The 22,525-nt window shown below is 43.6% G+C and overlaps 1 protein-coding gene across 1 annotated transcript in view; it reads left to right on the forward strand.

Annotated features, from left to right (window-relative positions):
- The window catches only part of LOC123760457 (uncharacterized), a 101,963-nt gene extending 88,304 nt beyond the window's left edge, over positions 1-13,659 (forward strand). Inside the window, exon 8 of the mRNA XM_045746145.2 lies at positions 10,107-13,659. Within this exon, the coding sequence (XP_045602101.2) occupies positions 10,107-10,999 (893 nt within the window). The 3' untranslated portion in view covers positions 11,000-13,659. The remainder of the gene's footprint in view (positions 1-10,106) is intronic.
- Positions 13,660-22,525: the final 8,866 nt, after the last annotated feature.

Consider the following 22,525-nt stretch of genomic DNA (forward strand, 5'->3'; position numbering starts at 1 on the left):
ACACACATACCCTCCCTATCCCTCTTCCCCCCTCACCCGTATCCTCCATGTCCCCCCTATCTCCTTAATACACACACTACCTCTCCCCCCTTCCCTTAAACCCCCACCCCCCACCCCAAAATCCTCTGAGACCCTGCAAACCACCTCACAGATCTTCTCACCCACGGAACTGCTTCCCACACCAGCAGAATGCTCGCCAAGAAAGGGACAAGAAAATGAACAGAAGAAAGTGAGCTTCAAGATGTTACGGCCCTACTAGGACGCAACCGAGTTCTTCTCTGATGGTAGTAGAGTTTGGGAATCCGGCCCCAAGTTAGTTGAGGCTTTCAAGGGGTGTGTTCCGTAATGCAAGTCAAAGCTATCAAGGAAGGTACATTGAAGTCAAGTATTCTAATTTATATATATATATATATTCCCACCACCGTAATTTAAAGTCATAAAAGGGAATTATTACTACACAATGTACAATGAGGTCTCCCTCTCTGAAGACGCTCAACACTCGGCGATGCTTCTTCTGGGTAGCCCAGGTCTCTGCTTCCGTGGCTCACGATGAATCCACGATAACTCTACGACGAATCTACACTGGCCACAGGCCAGCCAAGTCACAGTCCCACTGGGTGCCCCGTCGTGATGGTCTTCAACCACAATCCAGCCTGTAGCTGGCAGGTACCGGTCAGCCTCGCTGTCAGGCCACTCCACAACTAATACTAGGGTTGCGAGCCCTTGGCAGGAGCCTCGTGTGACCCGCTGATCACTCTCCTCATTAAGCACCACAGTGGCTAGTCTCTTCCACCAGCCACGCCCGGATAAGGCGATTCCCGACACTGCCACGCCTCAGGCAGGCTATTACACTCTCAACAGAGTTCGTCCGGGGGTGGCTCACAGCTTCTTCAAAGCAGACTCGTGAAGAGACCTTGGCTGCCTTGGGTAGACTGGTCCATCGTCCAACACAGCAGTCCCAGGTCGACTCTGCAATCAGACACGTCATTAATACTGGGACGCTTCACTCACAAGCTTAGACAGAAACGTCCACCTCTTCACTCCATAGATGGTGTTCACTGTCTAAGCACTACCTCACCAGAGGTCAGCAGCGGCTACGTCGCGAGTCGACTACGACAGGAATCACGCACCGGTTGCCAGCATATTCTGTCACCACTAAATGGCGTTGTCCATGTTGTGGGGTTTTCGGAAGCGGACTCACAGATGGCGTCGTCGTCACAGCTCCGTGCTCCGACGCTGGACTCGGGTCCGTAACACAAGGCAATGTACACTACCATAGATGGGATTACAAATAAAACAAGTGAACTCAGAGAATGGACACTAGAAGAAAACCCAGACATAATAACACTCACAGAAACAAAGCTAACGAAAACCATAACAAACGCAGTGTTTCCACAGGGCTACTATGTAGTGAGGAAAGAAAGAGAAGGGAGAGCAGGAGGTGGTGTAGCTTCGTTACTAAGAGAAGGTTGGAGTTTCGAAGAGATGGTAATTCCAAACTGTGAAGGTTTCAGTGACTACATATCAGGCACCATAGCAATTGGAGGACAGAAAATTATAGTAGTAGTCATATATAACCCTCCACCGAATGACAGTAAACCCAGACAGGAATATGATAGAAACAACTTGGCCATCATCAATAAAATAGAGAGAGCAGCTACTGTGGCTAGCAGGAACGGATCCAGACTACTAATCATAGGAGATTTCAGCCATGGGAAGATAGATTGGGGAAACACAGACCCACATGGAGGCCCAGACACATGGAGAGCTAAGTTGCTGGATGTAGCAACAAGAAACTTTCTAAGTCAACACGTCAAGGGACCGACAAGAATGAGAGGAAGGGATGAACCAGCCTTGCTTGATCTGATATTTACCCTAAATGAGTAGGATATAAGGGAAGTTAAGTTGGAAGCCCCCTTGGGAATGAGTGATCATAGTGTATTGAGCTTTGAGCACCTGGTTGAGCTAGGAATTATCACCCAAAAAAAGAACTGGGAAACATAGGGCTGGCGTACCGAAAGGGAAACTATGAGATGAATAAATTCCTATGAGATATACATTGGGACACAGAACTCGGATCCAAGTCCGTACAAGACATGATGGACTATGTCACCCAAAAATGTCAGGAGGATGTAAGCAGGTTTGTCCCAGCCCGACAGGAAAAAAACAGAGAAGCAAAGGAAGAATCCATGGTTTAATAGTGAATGTATGAAAGCAAAGGAGCTGAATAAAAGGGCATGGAGGAACTTCCGTAATAACAGAACACCAGAAAGTAGAGAGAGATACCAGAGAACCAGGAACGAGTATATTAGTGTGAGAAGAGCAGCTGAGAAAAGGTATGCAAATGATATAGCTAATATAGCCAAGACTGAACCAAAGCTACTACACAGTCACATCAGGAGGAAGACAAAAGTGAAGGAACAGGTGATAAAACTTAGAGTGTGCGAGGACAGGTACACAGAGAATGACAATGAGGTGTGTGAAGAACTCAACAAAAGGTTCCAGGAGGTCATTACAATAGAATAGGGAAAAGTCACGGTCCTAGGAGAGGTGGCAGCAAACCAGGTGACCTTGGTTAGGTTCGAAATTATAAGAGATGAGGTCAAGAAGCACCTATTGGAGCTGGAAGTGAGAAAAGCTGTTGGGCCGGATGGAATCTCACCATGGGTATTGAAAGAGTGTGCAGGAGCACTTTGTTTGCCACTCTCTATAGTGTATAATATGTTACTGGAAACGGGAGAGCTACCAGAAATATGGAAGACTGCTAATGTAGTACCAATATACAAAAGGGGTGACAGACAAGAGGCACTGAACTACAGGCCAGTGTCCTTAACTTGTATACCATGCAAGGTGATGGAGAAGATTGTGAGAAAAAACCTAGTAACACATCTGGAGAGAAGAGACTTCGTGACAACCCATCAACATGGGTTCAGGGAGGGTAAATCTTGCCTTAGAGGCTTGATAGAATTCTACGATCAGGTGACAAAGATTAAGCAAGAAAAAGAAGGATGGGCGGACAGCATTTTTTTTGACTGTTGGAAAGCCTTTGCCACAGTACCCCATAAAAGGTTGATGCATAAGCTGGAGTAAGAGGCAGTAGTAACTGGTAGGGCGCTCCAGTGGATAAGGGAGTACCTAAGCAATAGGAAGCAGAGAGTTACAGTGAAGGGTGAGACCTCAGAATGGCGTGAAGTCACCAGTGGAGTCCCACAGGGCTCAGTACTTGGGCCTATCCTGTTTCTGATATACATAAATGATCTCCCAGAGGGTATAGACTCATTCCTCTCAATGTTTGCTGACGACACCAAAATTATGAGAAGGATTAAGACAGAGGAGGACAGCTTGAGGCTTCAAGAAGACCTGGACAAGCGGCAGGAATGGTCGAACAAATGGCTGTTAGAGTTTAACCCAAGCAAATGTAATGTAATGAAGATAGGGGTAGGAAGCAGGACACTAGATACAAGGTATCATTTGGGAGATGAAATATTTCAAGAGTCAGTGAGAGAGAAAACCCTGGGAGTTGATATCGCGCCAGACCTGTCTCCTGAAGCTCATATCAAGAGGATAACATCAGCAGCATACGCCAGGTTGGCTAACATAAGAACGGCCTTTAGAAACTTGTGTAAAGCATCTTTCAGAACATTATATACCAGATATGTCAGATCAATCCTGGAGTATGCGGCTGCAGCATGGAGTCCATATCTAGTCAAGCATAAGACTAAACTGGAAAAGGTTCAAAGGTTTGCCACCAGACTAGTACCCGAGCAGAGAGGTATGAGCTACGAGGAGAGACTACTGGAATTAAACCTCACTTCGTTGGAAGATAGAAGAGTTAGGGGGGACATGATCACCACATTCAAGATTCTCAAGGGAATCGACAGGGTTCATAGAGACAGGCTATTTAACACAAGGGGCACACGCACTAGGGGACACAGGTGGAAACTGAGTGCCCAAATGAGCCACAGAGATATTAGAAAGAGCTTTTTTAGTGTCAGAGTGGTTGACAAATGGAATGCATTAGGAAGTAATGTGGTGGAGGCTGACTCCATACATTGTTTCAAGTGTAGATAAGATAGTGCCCAATGGGCTCAGGAACCTGTACACCTGTTGATTGACGGTTGAGAGGCGGGACCAAAGAGCCAGAGCTCAACCCCTGCAAGCACAACTAGGTGAGTACACATACACACACACACATTATATATATATATATATATATATATATATATATATATATATATATATATTAGCATATTTTGGTAGCAGTCTTTCCTGTAGACATATATTATTAAATATGACCGAAAAAGTAAGATTAATAATTCTAACACGAATTTTCTCGATCTTTCTTATGTTTCTTTTCACTGTTGATGGTAAATGAAAAATCAATTCTCCAAAATTCATTTTTATTTCTAGTCTGACGCGACACTTGAGCGCGTTTCGTAAAACTTATTACATTTTCAAAGACTTTAGTTTACATACACACACAACTATAACTGAATAGAGCTTAAACATCTTCGATTTTTTATACCTGCATTTGGGTGAGGTGATATGTTACAACAGTTTTGGATGAGGTGAAAACAAACTTTCAACACAAGCCAGAACACGAAACAATGGGTATTGAAGGTAAGAATGGAAGTAATTGCAGAGGGCCTATTGGCCCATATTTCTTGATGCTTCTATATTGGAGCGGAGTCTACCCACTTCAAGATTTCGCTCCATATATATATATATATATATATATATATATATATATATATATATATATATATATATATATATATATATATATGTGTGTGTGTGTGTGTGTGTGTGTGTGTGTGTGTGTGTGTGTGTGTGTGTGTGTGTGTGTAACTTCACCTTGATTTCAGGTAATATGCTTCTGGCGGTCCAGGTTTGAGTCACTTCTGGGGTGTGGAGTTTTCATTCATATATATTATATATATATATATATATATATATATATATATATATATATATATATATATATATATATATATATATATATATATATATATATAAAATACTGCTATTTGAGTCCTCACCAGTGACGAGAAAATTGCGCCTAGAAACTCTGCCACAGCTGGAGTTTGTTGCAGCAAAGCAAACACTCACCCAGAGCCTAAGAAGTCGACAAAATCGTATCGCCACCAGCCGAGGCCAGTTCAGACTCATTAACTGTTGGTGAATCTGAGGAGTACAAAACAGCCCTTGCTTTTCCACCCGGGTCAGCAGGTGGTTTTACAGGATTAAAACCTCATCACATCAAGCAAATTATGAATCCTGTGGTAGGTGATGCTGCACAAGATTTTCTTGTGGAACTCACAAGGTTCGTCACTGCGTACCTGGCTAGTGGTATATATAAGGCCATCAGGCCTCTCTTTTTTGGAGCCTCCCTTTGCGCTCTCATCAAGAAGGGTGAGGGAATCAGGCCAATCGCTGTTGGCAACACTCTCCGACGCCTGGTTGCCAAGGCTGCCACGAGGATTGTCATCCAGCAAGCGGCTAAATTGCTGTAACAAATTCAGCTAGAATTTGGGATCCCCCAGGGCTGTGAGGCGGCTGCTCATGCAGCAAGAGCATACATCACCAACATTTCTGACGAAAAGGCCCTGCTTAAACTGGACTTTAAGATTGTCTTTAACGTAGGTCAGAAGAGATGCAGTGCTCTGTTCCGTACATCCCCATTTCCGGCCCCACTACCCGTTCATACTATCTTGCTACAGTGGTGAATCAAAATTTTTCTTTGGCGAACACGAAATCAGATCATATGAGGGTGTTCAGCAAGGTGATCCCCTAGCTCTTCTTCTTTTTTGCTTAGTCTTAAAAGAAATACCTGAAAGCTTGTCCAGCGAGTTCAACATCTGGTTTTTGAATGATGGCAATATAGCTAGCCCTTTAAAGCACCTCTTGGAAGACATCAGAAAAATAAAGGGGCAAGAAGTAAGCCTGGGTCTCTTCCTGAACCCTTCCAAGTGTGAAGTAGTCTCCTCTAAAACAGACATCATAGATAGAATAAGGTCTGCCTTGCCCGGAGCCCATGTCTTTAGGGGTTTGAGCAGTGATCTCCTTGGAGCTTCCCTCGGGTCTAACTTGATCCTTGATAAGAAAATCACAGACCTCAAGAGGATGGAAAACAAAATAAATGATATTGATCCTCACCACGATGCTTTATATCTCCTCACTAAATGTCTATCCCTTCCGAGGCTAATCTACTTTCTGAGGTGCGCCCCATCCCACAACAGCCCAAAGTTTGTAGAGTATGACTTATTACTGAAGACCATGCTAAAAAAACTTGTCAACTTCTCCCTCAATGAATGCCAGTGGAAACAATCCACTCTTCCTGTCAGGCTCGGGGGTTTGGGTATCCACACTGCCACCCAACTGCTGTCCTAGCCTTCCTGTCTTCCTCCTCAGCATCAGATGACCTGGTTAAGGAAATTTTACCTGACAACCTGTGTTACTCAGCTGGGATACAGAACTACCACTACACGGAATGCGACACAAAATGGGGTACCATGGCAGACCCAGCACTCAGACCAACCATGTTGAAAGCCGAGAAGCAATCCAGCTGGGAAAAAGACAAAGACTTGTAGACAAAGAAGCCATGGCTCTGCTGGAGGCAGCAATAACCCCCAGTGATCGTGCACGCCTCATATCTGTGCAGGCTCCCCATGCAGGGGAGGCTTCCTTTTGGCAGTCCCTATGTCTGTGACAGACATACGTCTTGATCCACAGCAGCTCCGTATTGCAATCGTTCTCCGCCTTGCTGCCCCTATCCACACTGTTCATAGGTGTATTTGCGGCAAGGCAGAGGCAGACGAATACGGATTGCATGGCCTGCACTGTGGAAAATCTGGCGGTTGGCATTCTAGACACGACGAATTCAATGACATCATTAAAAGAAGCCTTGTTTCTGCCCAGTGATCAGCAGACAGCCCCGCAATCTATTTAACCTCAACTTTGCTATCTTTGCTGGCCGATCAGATGGAATCCGAATACGCCCTTGGAAGGTTGGCAAACAGGTGGCATGGGACAACACTTGCGTATCCACCCTGGCAACCACATACATTGACCTCTCTGTCGACCAAGCTGGAACAGCAACGACACACAGAGAAAGAGACAAGTTAACCAAGTACAGGGAAGTAGATCACCGGCACAACTTCGTTCCAATAGGATCTGAGACTCTAGGTCCATGGGGAGAAAACGCAAGAAGGCTTCTTAAGAATCATGGTTCCAGGCTCATTGACACTACCAGTGACCTTAGAGCAGCAAGTTTTCTCTTCCAGCGCCTCAGTGTAGCGATTCAGAGGGGGAATGTTTGCTGCATTCATCGCATTCGAGCAGAATACTGTGTTGAGTTTCACGTACGAGATGGAGAATGATGGGAAGCTTCCTTTTCTAGATGTAACAGTCACGGAAAGGAACGGAGGCTTCCACACTGCAGTCTACACTAAGGAAACAAACATAAGAATGTGCCTCAATGCGAATAGTGACTGCCTAGACAGGTACAAGACGAGTGATGTCAACGCTTATGTCGACCGGGCTCTCAGCTACAGCTTAGGATGGAAACAAGTTGCTGAAGAACTCTGTAGGGTAAGGCAGGTCCTAGTCAACAATGGCTTCTCTAACGTTTATGTTGAAGACGTCATAAAAAGAAAGGTGAAACGCCATGCAACATCCAAAGAGTCAACTAATACAACACTTGTACCCCCTATTAGACTGTTTTACAGGAACTTCTTTTCGACGGTTCATAAAACGGAGGAAAGGGTCCTGAAAGACATTATTGATAGAAACGTTATCCTACAGAAAAAAATCAGACAATACAATTGACAATCTAGTACAAAAACAAAAAAACGGCCAACCTACTCATGAAAAACACCAAACAGAATGCCTTGAAGGAAACCAACGTCGTCTATGCCCTCACATGCCCGCTTGGGGACTGTAAGCCCCAAAGAACTCAGTATATAGGCAAGACAACAACGTCTCTTCCTAGGCAATTAACTATGCACAAACGTCAGGGCTCCATCAAGGAACATATAATCTCTTCTCGCAACCAGACCACCACCAGAGAAATCTCAATAAGCAACACAGAAATCATCGATAAATACAGCAATAGCAGGAGACTCGACATCGGCGAGGCACTACACATCAAAAAGTCAACACCAGCCAACTAATGCACAACTATGTTCTACCCTACTTCAAGACCCCAAACCAATATGGAAGCAGCAAGAGGAAGTATGGGCCAATAGACCTTCTGCATAAATCATAAGTCAAATGTACTTGCATAAACCACAAGTCAAAGGTAAACAAACAATGGGCACCAATCCCTGCAAGAGACTTGAACCCAGAAAGCCCAGGTGTTTGCGCACCTGAACATAACCGATACGTTCACCAGTACACCACGCATATCCTCAAAGAGAGACCGAAACTACGGAGTTTATCCGCAACATCTCGATCTTCCTAAGGACACCAGCAGTGGTAAGAGGTCAGAATACATTTTTCATCAAGCAATTGCATTACCAGGGAGAACTCGGGCCACATATTCACGGATGTACTTGCACAAACAACAAGTCAAAAGTAAACACGCAATGGACACCAACTCCTGCAAGAGACTCGAATCCAGAAAGCACAGGTGTTTGCGCACCTGTGTAAGAGAAAAGAGTAAGAGAAAGTCAATGTATTGTTCGTGATAAGAGAGTAGTCTGTCAAGTTGTCTAATAAAGTTTTTCAGTAGGCATAGAGGTCAAGAATGTTGGCACTTTCATAAAGAGTTTCGCTGGTATTGAAATCATCCCATCGAGTGTTGAGTACCCCATCTAAGTGCTCTGCCCTGTATTCTCTGAAAATTTACTTTATTAGTGGGTGAGGATAATGAAAGAGCTATTGGAGCGCATGTCTAATGAGTGTTTCATTAAGTTGCATTTTAGTATCAGGTTTTGCACATCTTAGTCTGTATAATTTGTTCATGACCTGGAGAGCTGTTGTATGTTTCTGTGTAATATGTGTGTGAAAGAGTAGTGGTCGATCAAGTGTGAGGCCAAGAACTGTGGTGAAAGGAGATGCAAAGATGTTAGTAGGATTAGGAGTGAGTGAATAGGAGTAAGGCATATAGTTCTTTTACAGAATTTTTTTTTATTTGTTGAACAAATCCAACAAATTTTATTTGTTTGGTTTTAATGCGCCAGTCATAGTCTCATTCTGTGACATTATCGAGTTCTGCTTGTGCTCTGCGTGATAGTGTGTCAATGGTGTTGCTGGTGACAAGGCGAGACATATTATCAGCGTAGCATATGGTTAATGAAGTGTGATGAACAGGGTCAGGCATGTTGTTGATGTATAGGGTGTAGTGTTGGGGCAAGAACAGAGCCTTGGGGAACACCAGCATGTAAGTTGCAGTAGTCAGAGTGTTGTCGGAGGAATTTGATTCTCATTGTCATATAACACAGCGCGATTTTCGGGTTAAATACTCATGTGGAAGAGGTAAAGTTGTGTAGGGGTGAGGTGAAGGGTCGAAGGAGTATTGGGGCAATCAAACTTAGGGTAATGAATAGGGGAATAATGGGGAAGGAAGACTACCAAACATTGGGTAAAACAGGCTTGGAGAATTCGGCAGGGATGTCGTTGTTATCCGATGCTATTTGGTGAGATTTGGATCTGAGTGTAGGCAAAGTAGCGAAGTCGTTATTCACGCTAATGGGTGCTACCTTCCCCATTACTCCCTTATACCCCTTAAGTTTGATTATCCTTCTAATTCTTCGATTTACATCTCACCCTGTTTTATGCTTCAGTATGTTTTTTAATAATTTTCTTTTAATTAATTAAATTGTAATTCAAAATTCACCATGAGTCCTTATGGTCTGATTAATTAATTAAATTAAATAATTAATTTAACTTTGACAAAGTAGATGAAAGTCACGTACAGTACTTTGTACAGACTTAGCCGCAGCCAGGTTAACGCTACGGGATCCTCCAAAGTTCGTTTTTTTATTTTCATGTAAATGAACCTTTGCATTTACAAGTTATATTTCTACTCCTGATAAATTGCATCATGTGATGAGTGAAAGTGGTGTGTATTTTCTGACTCCAGCTATTATTTTCCCATCTAACAGGAGGATCGGGTTTGTCTTCAGGTCTGGGCGGATACGGTTCGGATGCGGGTATTGTGGGTAGCGAGAAAGCAGCAGTGATCAGCGGCTGTGTGGGTGGCCTCCTGCTGGTGGTGGTCCTCGTCGCCACCTACTGTTACTGCCTTCCGTCTACACTAAAGCGGCGACTCAACAGGCGACGCCAGCCCCCCGAGGACTCAGAGAAGGCAGCAACAAGCCTCGTCAACGGGGGTAGCGTCGTCGTGAGATCCTCATCCAGGGGCAGCGTCCTCGCCAACCAGGACCCGGAGACCTCGCACCAGGACACTACTGACCTGGCAGATACACCTCCGGAGGAGAGAAGAGCCATTAGTAAGTCTCCCGAGCCACAGCCTCCTCCCTGTGAGGTGATGCGAGTTGAGCAGGTCTCTCCTCCCGCTGCCAGGCGGGACGGAGACGGGGAGGAACTCGTGGGACGTCGGGGACTCTCAATGTCCATCCCAGACGTGACCAAAGTAGAACGCAGCTCCCGGGAGGCTGAGGAGCGCCCCAGTGTGCCCAGCGTGCCTACCCCACAGTTCTACACGCTGGGACGCCACACTCGCACCACCAACCGCAGCCCTCTCCGTGGCCCTAACGGTCACATCTACGGCTCCACCGACCTAAGTTACCAGCAGCAGCAGCAACAGCAGCAGCAGCTTCCCGTCAGGTACAGCTCTGTGGGCGCCCCGCAGTACTACAGCGTCGTCCGTCCACACCACGTGCCCGTGTCGCAGGAACCTTACAGCGACGACGACGCACAGTACTCGGACCAGCTGCTGTGCGACGACCGTGGGGCCTCGCCGCCACCGCCCGCGCCCGCAGATCACGCCCACGCCTACAGCGACCTGCACAGGCATTCAGCTGCCCTCTTGTAGGATGCCGGCTGGAACACATCCCACTAACAAAGGATATCATGTTTTCAAAATGCTCAGTAGGGGAGGACATGCGAAGTGTTGTCTGGAAAGCAATGGCATGATTCGTACGACAATCATAGAAAATATCACTTCATTTGACATATCAGTTTAAACAAAATCCTTCATATCAAGAAACAAAAGAAATAAAAAACTTAATTATCTTACTTAGTAGCTATGATGATACTCTGAATTAAATTGTATTAGCAGAAATTATGTGAAATATTTAACTACTTATTTTTTAACTTTCTTTCTTTTTTAACATTATTAGAAGTTACCTTATATTACATGAGGCCCATGACGGGACTTTCCAAGCCGCTTTGACTGACTGTAACAATTATCAGGTAATCCAAAGTCCGTGCGGGTATATCAGTTGATTCGATTTGCTTCTCGATTGTAAGTTCATTGTGGTCTGTAGGCATCTACGACTCTCGGCAAATCATATTAGCTACTTCTGGTTTGTGCTCGACTGTCAGCTGATAAAGGTCTGCTTGATTTTCAGCTGATCAAGGTCTACGCTCGACTGTTAGCTGATCAAGGTCTGCTCGACTTGTCAGCTGATCAAGGTCTGTGCTCGACTGTAAGCTGATCAAGGTCTGTGCTCGACTATCAGCTGATCAAGGTCTGTGCTCGAAAGTCAGCGTATCATTGCATGAGTTGACTACCGGCTGATTAAAAAATGTGGTAGACTATCAGCTGATCTAGGTCTGTGCTCGAATGTCAGCTGATCGTGGCTTGAGTTATCAGGTGATCATGGTCTCTCTGGACTGCAGTTTTTTCTGGCATGAGCTCGACTTTCAGCTGATTCCCTTTACGAACTAAGTTGCCGGCCAATCAGATAATCTTGGACGTATCCAGCCTTGTGATAAACTTATTTATCTACCTCCCCCCTTTCTCTCTACGATGTATAAATATTTATTTTTTAAACCCCATACCGTCAGTTATCAACCATGGCTTTCGGGTTTCAGGTTACAAATGTAACTCAAATTGGTTTAAATTTGTGGAAAATCTGAAGTATTTCATTAAAAATTAAGGGGACTTAAAAGACATAGTGTATCTCAAAGTGTTAGTGAGCGAGAGTGTCTGTGTAAGTGTGTGTGTGTGTGTGTGTGTGTGTGTGTGTGTGTGTGTGTGTGCGCGCGCGCTTGCTTGCTTGCGTGCGTGTGTACTCACCTAGTTGTGCTTATGTTTCAGCTCTCTGGTCCCGCCTCTCATCCGTCAATCAACAGGTGTACAGGTTCCTGAGCCTATTAGGCTCTATGATATCTACATTTAAAACTGTGTATGGAGTCTGCCTCCACCACATCACTTCCTAATGCATTCCGTTTATTAACTACTCTGACACTACAAAAATTATTTCTAATGTCTTTATGGCTCATTTGTGCACTCAATTTCCACCTGTGTCCCCGAGTACGCGTGCCCCTTGTGTTAAATAGACTGTCTTTATCTACTCTATCAATTCCTTTGAGAATCTTGTTTGTGATGATCATGTCCCCCCTAACTCTCCGTCTTTCAGCGACGTGAAGTTTAATTCCCGTAGTCTCTCCTCATAGCTCATGCTCCTCAGTTCGTGCATTAGTCTGGTTGCAAACCTCTGAGCCTTCTCCAATTTAGTTTTATGCTTGACGAGATGTGGACTCCATGCTGGCGTTGCATTCTCCAGGATTGGCCTGACATACGTGGTGTACAATGTTCTGAATGTGCGTATGTGTGCGTACTCACTTATTTGAGCCTGCATGATCGAGCATTGGCTTTTTGATCCCGCCTTTTTTGCCGCCCGTTGTTTAAAGCAATTCCTATTTCCCATATCCCTTTCCTATTTCGCAATCATATCTAGTTTTAAAACTATGACTAGAGTTTGCTTCCACAACCTGCTCCTTTAGTTCATTCCATTTTCCCACTACTCTCATGCTAAAAGACAACTGTATACCATCTCTATGAATCATCTGAGTTTCCGCTTCCACACATGTCCGCTTGTTATGTTAGTGATCCTTGTGACATTTCGTCTATTTCCACTCATTCAATCTCCCTAAGTATTTCATATATTGCTATCATGTCTCCCCACTCCCTCTTTTTTTTCTAGCGTATTCAGGTTCAGTTCGTTCAGTCGCACTTCATATCCCATCTCGCGCAACTCTGGGACGAGATTCGTCGCATATTTCTAAACCTTTTCCAGTTTCCTTATGTGTCTCTTCAGGTGTTGGGGAGGGGGCTCAATGATGGGGCTAGGAACTCTAAGACTGGTTTCCCGTAGGCAGTGTAAAGCGCTCTAAATGCCTCCTAACATAGGTATCTGACTGGCGTTCAAACTTTGGCTAACGTAGAGTTCGCTGCTGTCGTTATCCGTTTTATATTTGCCTCAAGAGTTTGATTGGTGTTACGTCTACTCACAGGTCTCTTTCTCTAATCGTCATAGATAGGTAGTTCTGTGTGTGTTTACAAGTTGTGTTTACTAGTTGTGTTTTTGCGGGGGTTGAGCTTTGCTCTTTCGGCCCGCCTCTCAACTGTCAATCAACTGTTTTACTAACTACTAACTTACTACTTTTTTTTTTTTTCCACACCACACACACACACACACACCCCAGGAAGCAGCCCGTGATAGCTGACTAACTCCCAGGTACCTATTTACTGCTAGGTAACAGGGGCACTTAGGGTGAAAGAAACTTTGCCCATTTGTTTCTGCCTCGTGCGGGAATCGAACCCGCGCCACAGAATTACGAGTCCTGCGCGCTATCCGCCAGGCTACGAGGCCCCCTGTGTGTGTGTGTTCGTGTGTATGTGTGTGTGTATATATGTGTGTGTGTATATATGTGTGTGTATATATATGTGTGTGTATATGTGTGTGTGTGTGCATGTGTGTGTGTGTGTGTGTGTGTGTGTGTGTGTGTGTGTGTGTGTGTGTGTGTGTGTGTGTACTCTCCTAGTTGTACTCAATTAGTTGTGCTTGCTAGGGTTGAGTTTTGGCTCTTTGGTCCCATCTTCTGCGTGTATGTGTGTGTGTGTGTGTATGATTACTCACCTATGTGTATGCACCTATTTGTTCCAGCAGGATCGATCGCTGGCTCTTGGATCCCGCCTTCGGTTGTTTAAAGCAATGACTCCTCTCCTACGTCTCTTTCATTCCTAGTTTTAAGCTATGACTAGTATTTGTTTCCACAATGTGCTCCTTTAATTCATTCAAATTCCCACTACTGTCACGCTAAAAGAAAACTTTCTATCATCTCTGTGATTCATTTGAATGTCCAGCTTCCACCCATGTCCCATTGATCTTTTGGTATTCCGTGTGAACAATTCATCTATTTCTACTCTGTCAATCCCCCTAAATATTTTGTATTCTGCTATCATATCTCGCCGCTCCCTCTTCTTTTCTAACGTCGTCACGTTCAGTTTCCTCAGTCGCTCTCCATATCTCATCTCATGCAACTCTGGTACTAGCCTCGTCGCAATTTTTTTAACTTTTTCAGTTTTCAAATGTGTTGGTGAGGCCTAATGATGGGCTGTAAGCTCTAAAGCTGGTCTCACGTAGGCAGCGTAAAGTGTTCTGAATGCCTCTTAACTTAGATTTCTGAATGACGTTCAAACTTTTGCTAGCTTAGAATACGCTGCTGTCGTTATCCAATGTATATGTGCCTCTGGAGTTTGATTTGGTGTTACGTCTACTCCCAGGTCCCTTTCTCGAATCGTCACTGGAAGGTAGTTTCCCTTCATTGTATACTGGCCCTTTAGTCTCCTATCACCTAGTCCCTTTTCCATAACTTTTCACTTTCTCGTGTTGAACTCTAGTAGCCGTTTCTCTGACCATCTCCGGAGCTTGTTTAAGTCCTCTTGGAGTATCCTTGAATCTTTATCTGTCACAACTCGTCTCATGAATTTCGCGTCATCCGCAAGCATCGGTATATAGGACTCAACTCCTGTAGACATGTCGTTCACGTATATTAGAAACAGAACTGGTCCCAGCACCGATCTTTGAGGTACTCCACTCGTTACAGTTTGCCAGTCTGACTTCTCGCCCCTGACTGTTACTCTCTGGCTCCTGCCTGTTAAGTAATTCTTTACCCAAGCTAGGGCTTTTCTGCTTACTCCCGCCTGCCTCTCAAGTTTGAATAGCGGTCTCGTGTGCGGTACAGTATCATAGGTTTTTTGGCAATCCAGAAATATGCAGTTTGCCCTTGCTTCTCTGTCCTGCCTTATTATTGTTACTTTATCATAGAATTCCAGGTTTCTAGGGCATGTTATCTCTTCTCTGAATCCATGTTGGTATTTGTTTACATACCTAGTGTTCGCTAGGTGTGTAACAAGTCTTATCCTGATGATTCTTTCAAGTACTTTACAGGGGATGCTTGTCAGTGATACTGGTCAGTAGTTAAGTGCCTCTTCTCCGTCTCCTTTTTTGAAAATTGGTACCATATTTGCCTTCTATCATCAACTGGACAACTCCCTTTGTAAGTGACTCATTAAAAATCTTTCCCAGAAGCTCGCTGAGGGTCTGCGATGCTTCTTTTAGTTTCCACGGTGATACATTGTCTGGTCCAATGGCTTTACTTTCATCAATGCTTTTAATCTCATCTTACGTTATTATCTGTTTCATTACCTCCTCTGCTGTCACTTCTATATACGTTAGTCTCTTATCTTGGGTCATCTCTTCTAATAATTGGAGCTGCTCTGGCTCGGTTATGAACACTCCTTGAAAACTGGCATTCAGTACCTCGCAGATTTCCTTTTCGCTTTCTGTATATGCCCCCTCTGTTTTCCCGAGTCTTTTCACTTGGTTGTTCACTGACATTTTCCTTCTTATATGACTATGTAGTAATTTAAATTGTTTTTTCGCTTTCATTGAAATATCTTTTTCATAATTCCTTTCCGATACTTTCCTTATATTAATGTATTCATTCCTAGCTCTGTTACATCTAATATTATTGTCCTCTGTGTTTTTTTTTCCACACCCTCCTGCTTCTCATTTTTGCTTCCTGGCACGGTCTATTAAACCACGGGTTTTTATAGTCCCTCCTACGTTTTTCTATTACTGTTGATATAAAACTCTCTTCGGCCTCCTTGCATTTCCACTTGACTAGGTCCATCATATCTTGCACTGTTTTTCCTCTTAGTTCTTTTTCCCACTGCACTTCTCCCAGATATTATCTTATCCTCATGTAATCCCCTTTCCTATAGTTTACTTTCCTTTTCCAGACCTTTTGCTCCGTGGTCACAATTTTAAGCTCGATCATATAGCCAAAGACTAGGACACAGTGGTCACTGGCTCCTAGTGGTATTACTTGTTCCGTATACGTAATGTCTTCCTCATTCTTGGTAAAATTCAAGTCTAATAAGCTTTGTGTATCCCCTCCTCTTTCACTTGTGTCTTTCTTCACATGCTGTGTTAGAAAATCCCGGTCTATAACTTTCTCTAATATTCTTCTAAACGTTTCTGTCCCACCATGGGGGTTACTTGATTCTAAAACGATCTCTCCATGATTGAGGTCGCCCATGACCAACAGTTTCGCTCTCATTATGTGAGCTGGTGCTGCAGCGCTCTGCAACTCATCTATACATGTTGTTATCATCATATTTTTGTCTGGGCCTTCTACTCTTTGGCGGGGAGGGGGGGGGATTGTATATGATGAAGATCACAATCCTCTTCCCATCACTTGTCAGAATCCCAAGTATGGAGCTTGAGTTTCCATTAGTCCCCAGATTTTCTAGTTCCTCAAGTTCCCATTTCCGCTCTATGAGGAGTGCCACTCCCCCTCCCTGTCTCTGTGTCCATTTTATTTTATCACTTGGTATCCCTCTGGGAAGATTGCATCCGAGATCTAATAATTTATTTTAGTTTCCACTATTGAAATTATGCCTGAATTTTCTTCACTAACTCTTTCTTTCATTTCCTCTGCTTTATTGGATACCCTATCAGCATTGGTGTACCAAACATTGAGACTCTTCTTGGAAACTCTGTTACCAGAGTTCATATAGCTGATCTGCCTACCTGTCTCATATAGCTGATCTGCCTACCTGTCTCCATCTGTGTGTGTTGCAAGTGAGAGATGGATGCATTCCTATCTCCAATAAGTGGTTGTGTGGTAGGAAGTGCCCAGGAAGAGGGAAGGGGATGAGAGAATTAGGGGATCTGGGAGCCAGGGGACTGGGGGGGGCAGATGGGGTCTGGGCAGCTAGGGGTTCCTAAGGGGCATAGTGAGTCTGAGAGGCATAGGGAGGCTGAGAGGTTGAGTAAGGTTGGGAGTCAGAAAGAGGGTGTACTAGGGGCAGGGAAGAAGCAGAGGCAAGTATGAGTTTTGGGGTAGAAGAGGAGTAAATGGGAGGTGGGGGGCTCAGGAATAGAGTGGGACAAGAGAATGGGTGTTTGAAGGCAGTGGAGAGGTAAGGGGGAGAGAGGTTGGGGCTTCGCGAAGGGGGGGGGGCATACCATAGACGAGATGCAAAGGGGGGTGAGGGATGTGAGGGGTTTGGGGATGCAGGGAAGGAGAGGGCTTCGGAGGTTGGGATGGAGTAGATATGGGATTAGTTGCAGAGGGGATGGGGCAGGGAAATTGTTGGAGGGGGGTAGATGGATGGGGGGATGGGAGGTGAGAGTTGGGATTAAGGGAACATTGGTTGGATAGTGCATACACATGTGTGAGTGTGTGTGTACTCACCTAGTTGTACTCACCTAGTTGTGTTTGCGGGGGTTGAGCTCTGGCTCTTTGGTCCTGCCTCTCAACCGTCAATCAACAGGTGTACAGATTCCTGAGCCTATCGGGCTCTGTCATATCTACACTTGAAACTGTGTATGGAGTCAGCCTCCACCACATCACCCCCTAATGCATTCCATTTGTCAACCACTCTGACACTAAAAAAGTTCTTTCTAATATCTCTGTGGCTCATTTGGGCACTCAGTTTCCACCTGTGTGTGTGTGTGTGTGTGTGTGTCCGTGTGTTCACCTAGTTATATTCACCTAGTTGTGTTTGCGGGGGTTGAGTTTTGCTCTTTCGGCCCGCCTCTCAACCGTCAATCAACTGTTTACTAACTACTTTTTTTTCTCCCCCCCCACACACACGCACACACACACACACACACACACACACACACACACACACACACCAGGAAGCAGCCCGTGACAGCTAACTAACTCCAAGGTACCTATTTACTACTAGGTAACAGGGGCATTCTGGGTGAAAGAAACTTTGCCCATTTGTTTCTGCCAGGTGCGGGAATCGAACCCGCGCCACAGAATTACGAGCTCACAGCGCTATCCACCAGGCTACCAGGCCTCTAGTATGTATGTGCATGTGTGTGTGTGTGTGTGTGTGTGTGTGTGTGTGTGTGTGTGTGTGTGTGTGTGTGTGTGTGTGTGTGTGTGTGTGTGTGTTTTCTCACCTAGTTGGACTGGTGGGGTTGAGCTCTGCTCTTTCGGCTCGCGACTCAACTGTCAATCAATAATTTTTTTTCACACACACACACACACACACCCAGGAAGCAGCCCCTAACAACTCCAAGGTATTTACTGCTAGGTACCTTGGCATCAGGATGAAGAAACTCTGTCCATTGTTTCTCGCCGGCGCCGGGAATCAAACCCGAGACAGCAGGATTACGTGTACAGCTTGCTGTCCACTCAGTCACCGGCCCTGTGTGTGTGTGAAGGTGTGTTTGTATTCACCTAGTTGTGCTTGCGGGTTGCGGGGGTTGAGCTCTGCTCTTTCGGCCCGCCTCTCAACTGTCAATCAATGAACTGTTACTAACTACTCATTTTTTTTACGCGCGCACACACACACACACACACACACACACACACACACACACACACACACACACACACATTTGATATATTTACTAACAACTATGACACTGAAAAGATTCTTTCGAATGTCTGACTCATTTGGGTACGCAGCTTCCACCTGTGTCCTCTTGTTCGTGTACCACCCGTGTTAAATAATCCATTCTTGTCTACCCTGTCAATTCACCTGAAAATTTTCCATGTGGAGATCATGACTTCCCGAGCTCTTCAGTCTTTCAGCGACATGAGGTGTATTTCACGCAGCCTTTCCTCGTAACTCGCTCCATTTAGTTCTGGGACTAGCCTAGTGGCATACCTCTGAACTTTTTCTAATTTCGTTTTTGCTTGACAGGGTACGGACTCCATGCTGGGTCCGCATACTCCAGGATTGGCGTTACATACAAAGTATACAAGGTTCTAAACGATTCCTTACGCAGGTTCCTGAAGGCAGTTCTGATGTTAGCCAGCCTCGCATACGCCTCCGATGTTATTTTCTTGATACGGGCTTCAGGAGACAGGTTTGGTGTGATATCAACTCCCAAATCTTTCTCTTTGTCCTTTTCATGAAGGACTTCCTCCCCCATTCGGTATCTTGTGTTTGGCGTCCTGTTTCCACTGCCTACTTACATTAACTTACATTTACTCGGGTTGAACCATAGTAGCTATTTGTTGGACCATTCATTCAGTCTGTCTAGGTCATCTTGTAGCCTCATACTATCTTCCTCCGATTCATCCTCCTCATAATTTTTGCTTCATCAGCAAACAATTAGAGGAATGATTCTATACAATCTGGAAGATCATTTACATATGTAAGAAACAGTATGGGTCCAAAGACTGAATCCTGCGGGACTCCACTGGTGACGCCTCGCAAATCTGAGACCTATCCCCTCACAGTGACTCGCTGTCTTCTGTTACTTAGATACTCCCTTATCCAATGGAGTACCTTCCCTTTCACTCCTGCCTGCATTTCTAGCTTTCGCACTAGTCTCTGGTGTGGAACTATGTCAAAGGCTTTCTGGCAATCCAAAAATATGTAGTCTGCCCACCTTCTCTTTCTTGCCTGATGGTTGTTGCCTGATCGAAGAATTCAATTAATTCTTTGAGGCATGACTTGCCATCCCTGAAACCATGTTCGTGTTGTGTCACAAAGTTCCTTCGCTCCAGATGTTCCACTAGCTTTTTTCGCACAATTTCCTCCAATAACCTGCATGGAATGCAAGTTAGGGACACTGGTCTGTAGTTCAGTGCCTCCATGCTATCTCCCTTCTTGTATATCGGGACTACGTTCGCTGTCTTCCAAATTTTTGGCAGTTTACCTATTACCAGTGACTTGTTATACACCATGGAGAGTGGCAGGCACAGTGTTTCTGCTCCTTCCTTTAATATCCATGGCGATATTCCATCCAGGCCTATAGCCTTTGTCGCATCCAACTCTAGCAAAAGCTTCCTTACATCCTCACTGGTAATCTCAAATTCTTCTAGTAGTGCCTGGTTAACTATTCCTTCTCCTACCTCTGGAACTTCTCCTTGCTCCAATGTGAAGACTTCCTGGAATTTCCTATTGAGTTACTTGCACACTTCTTTGTCGTTTGTAGTGAATCTGTCTGCCCCTATCCTCAGTTTCATTACATATTCCTTCACTGTTGCCTATTTCCTGATACGGCTGTGTAGCAATTTGGGTTGAGTCTTAGCCTTGCTTGCTATGTCGTTTTCATATTGCCCTTCTGCCTCTCTTCTTACCCTGACGTATTCATTCTTGGCTCTCTGGTATCCTTCTCTGTTCTCAGGAGTCCTGTTATTTCTATAGTTTCTCCATGCTCTTTTACTTACTTCCTTATCTAGATTACATCACTGAGTAATCCATGGTTTCTCATCTACATTTTCTTTTTAACCTTTTGGGCCTGGATAAACTTTTATGCTGTCTTCTTACATTTCTGCTTGATGTATTCCATCATGTCTTGGGCCGTCTTTCCCCTTATCTCTGTTTCCCATGTTATATCCGTTAGGAATTTTCTCATCTCAAAGTTTCCCTAACGGAATGCTAGCCTTTTGCTTTCAGTTCCTTTTCTCGAGTACTTTAACCCGTCTTCGACCAGGTATTCAAAAGTCAGCACATTGTGATCGCTTATTCCTACTGGGGCCTCGAAGTCAATTTTCCTTATGTCGGAGTCATTCAAAGTGAAAACTAGACCGAGTCTCGCTGGTTCATCGTTTCCCTTCAATCTTGTGGGTTCTCTGACATGCTGGCTTAAAAAGTTTCTTGTTGCCACCTCCAGTAGTTAAGCTCTCCATGTTTCCATGTGTGTGTGTGTGTGTGTGTGTGTGTGTGTGTGTGTGTGTGTGTGTGTGTGTGTGTAGGTCTCTGAGCAGATCTTTGGGTATGCGAGCATATTTGTTTACAAAAGCAAGGTCACGTTGCATAAGATTGTTCAAAACGTGTTAATTATTATTTCAAATCGAATTTAGCATTTTTTTGTGCGAGTGCATATTATATATATATATATATATATATATATATATATATATATATATATATATATATATATATATATTATTATTATTAAATATGACCGAAAAAGTAAGACTAATAATTCTAACACGAATTTTCTCAATCTTTCTCATATTTCTTTTCACTGTTGATGGTAACTGAAAAATCAATTCTACAAAATTCATTTTTATTTCTAGTCTGACGCGACACTTGAACGCGTTTCGTAAAACTTATTACATTTTCAAAGACTTTAGTTTACACACACACAACTATAACTGAACAGAGTTTAAACAGCTTCGATTTTATAGCCGCATTTGGGTGAGGTGATATGTTACAACAGTTGTGGATGAGGTGAAAACAAACTTTCAACACAAGACAGAACACGAAACAATGGGTATAATATTTTGTAAGTTAAAGGGAAGAATGGAAGTATGTGCAAAGGGCCTATTGGCCCATATTTCTTGATGCTTCTATATTGGTACGGAGTCTTGAAGTGGGTAGAATATAGTTGTGCATTAATTGGCTGTTCATTGCTGGTGTCGACTTCTTAATGTGTAGTGCAACAACTATACAACTATATTCTACCCACTTCAAGACTCCGCACCAATATAGAAGCATCAAGAAATATGGGCCAATAGGCCCTTTGCAATTACTTCCATTCTTCCCTTTAACTTACAAAATATTATGCCCATTGTTTCGTGTTCTGTCTTGTGTTGAAAGTTTGTTTTCACCTCATCCACAACTGTTGTAACATATCACCTCACCCAAATGCAGCTATAAAATCGAAGCTGTTTAAACTCTGTTCAGTTATAGTTGTGTGTGTGTAAACTAAAGTCTTTGAAAATGTAATAAGTTTTACGAAACGCGTTCAAGTGTCGCGTCAGACTAGAAATAAAAATGAATTTTGTAGAATTGATTTTTCAGTTACCATCAACAGTGAAAAGAAATATGAGAAAGATTGAGAAAATTCGTGTTAGAATTATTAATCTTACTTTTTTGGTCATATTTAATAATATATGTCTACAGGAAAGACTGCTACCAAAATATACTAATATATATATATATATATATATATATATATATATATATATATATATATATATATATATATATATATAAATATATATATATATATATATATATATATATATATATATATATATATATTATATAAATATATATATATATATATATATATATATATATATATATATATTTATATAATATATATATATA

This window comes from Procambarus clarkii, chromosome 39 (genome assembly GCF_040958095.1).
Source record: "Procambarus clarkii isolate CNS0578487 chromosome 39, FALCON_Pclarkii_2.0, whole genome shotgun sequence".
Taxonomy (NCBI): domain Eukaryota; kingdom Metazoa; phylum Arthropoda; class Malacostraca; order Decapoda; family Cambaridae; genus Procambarus; species Procambarus clarkii.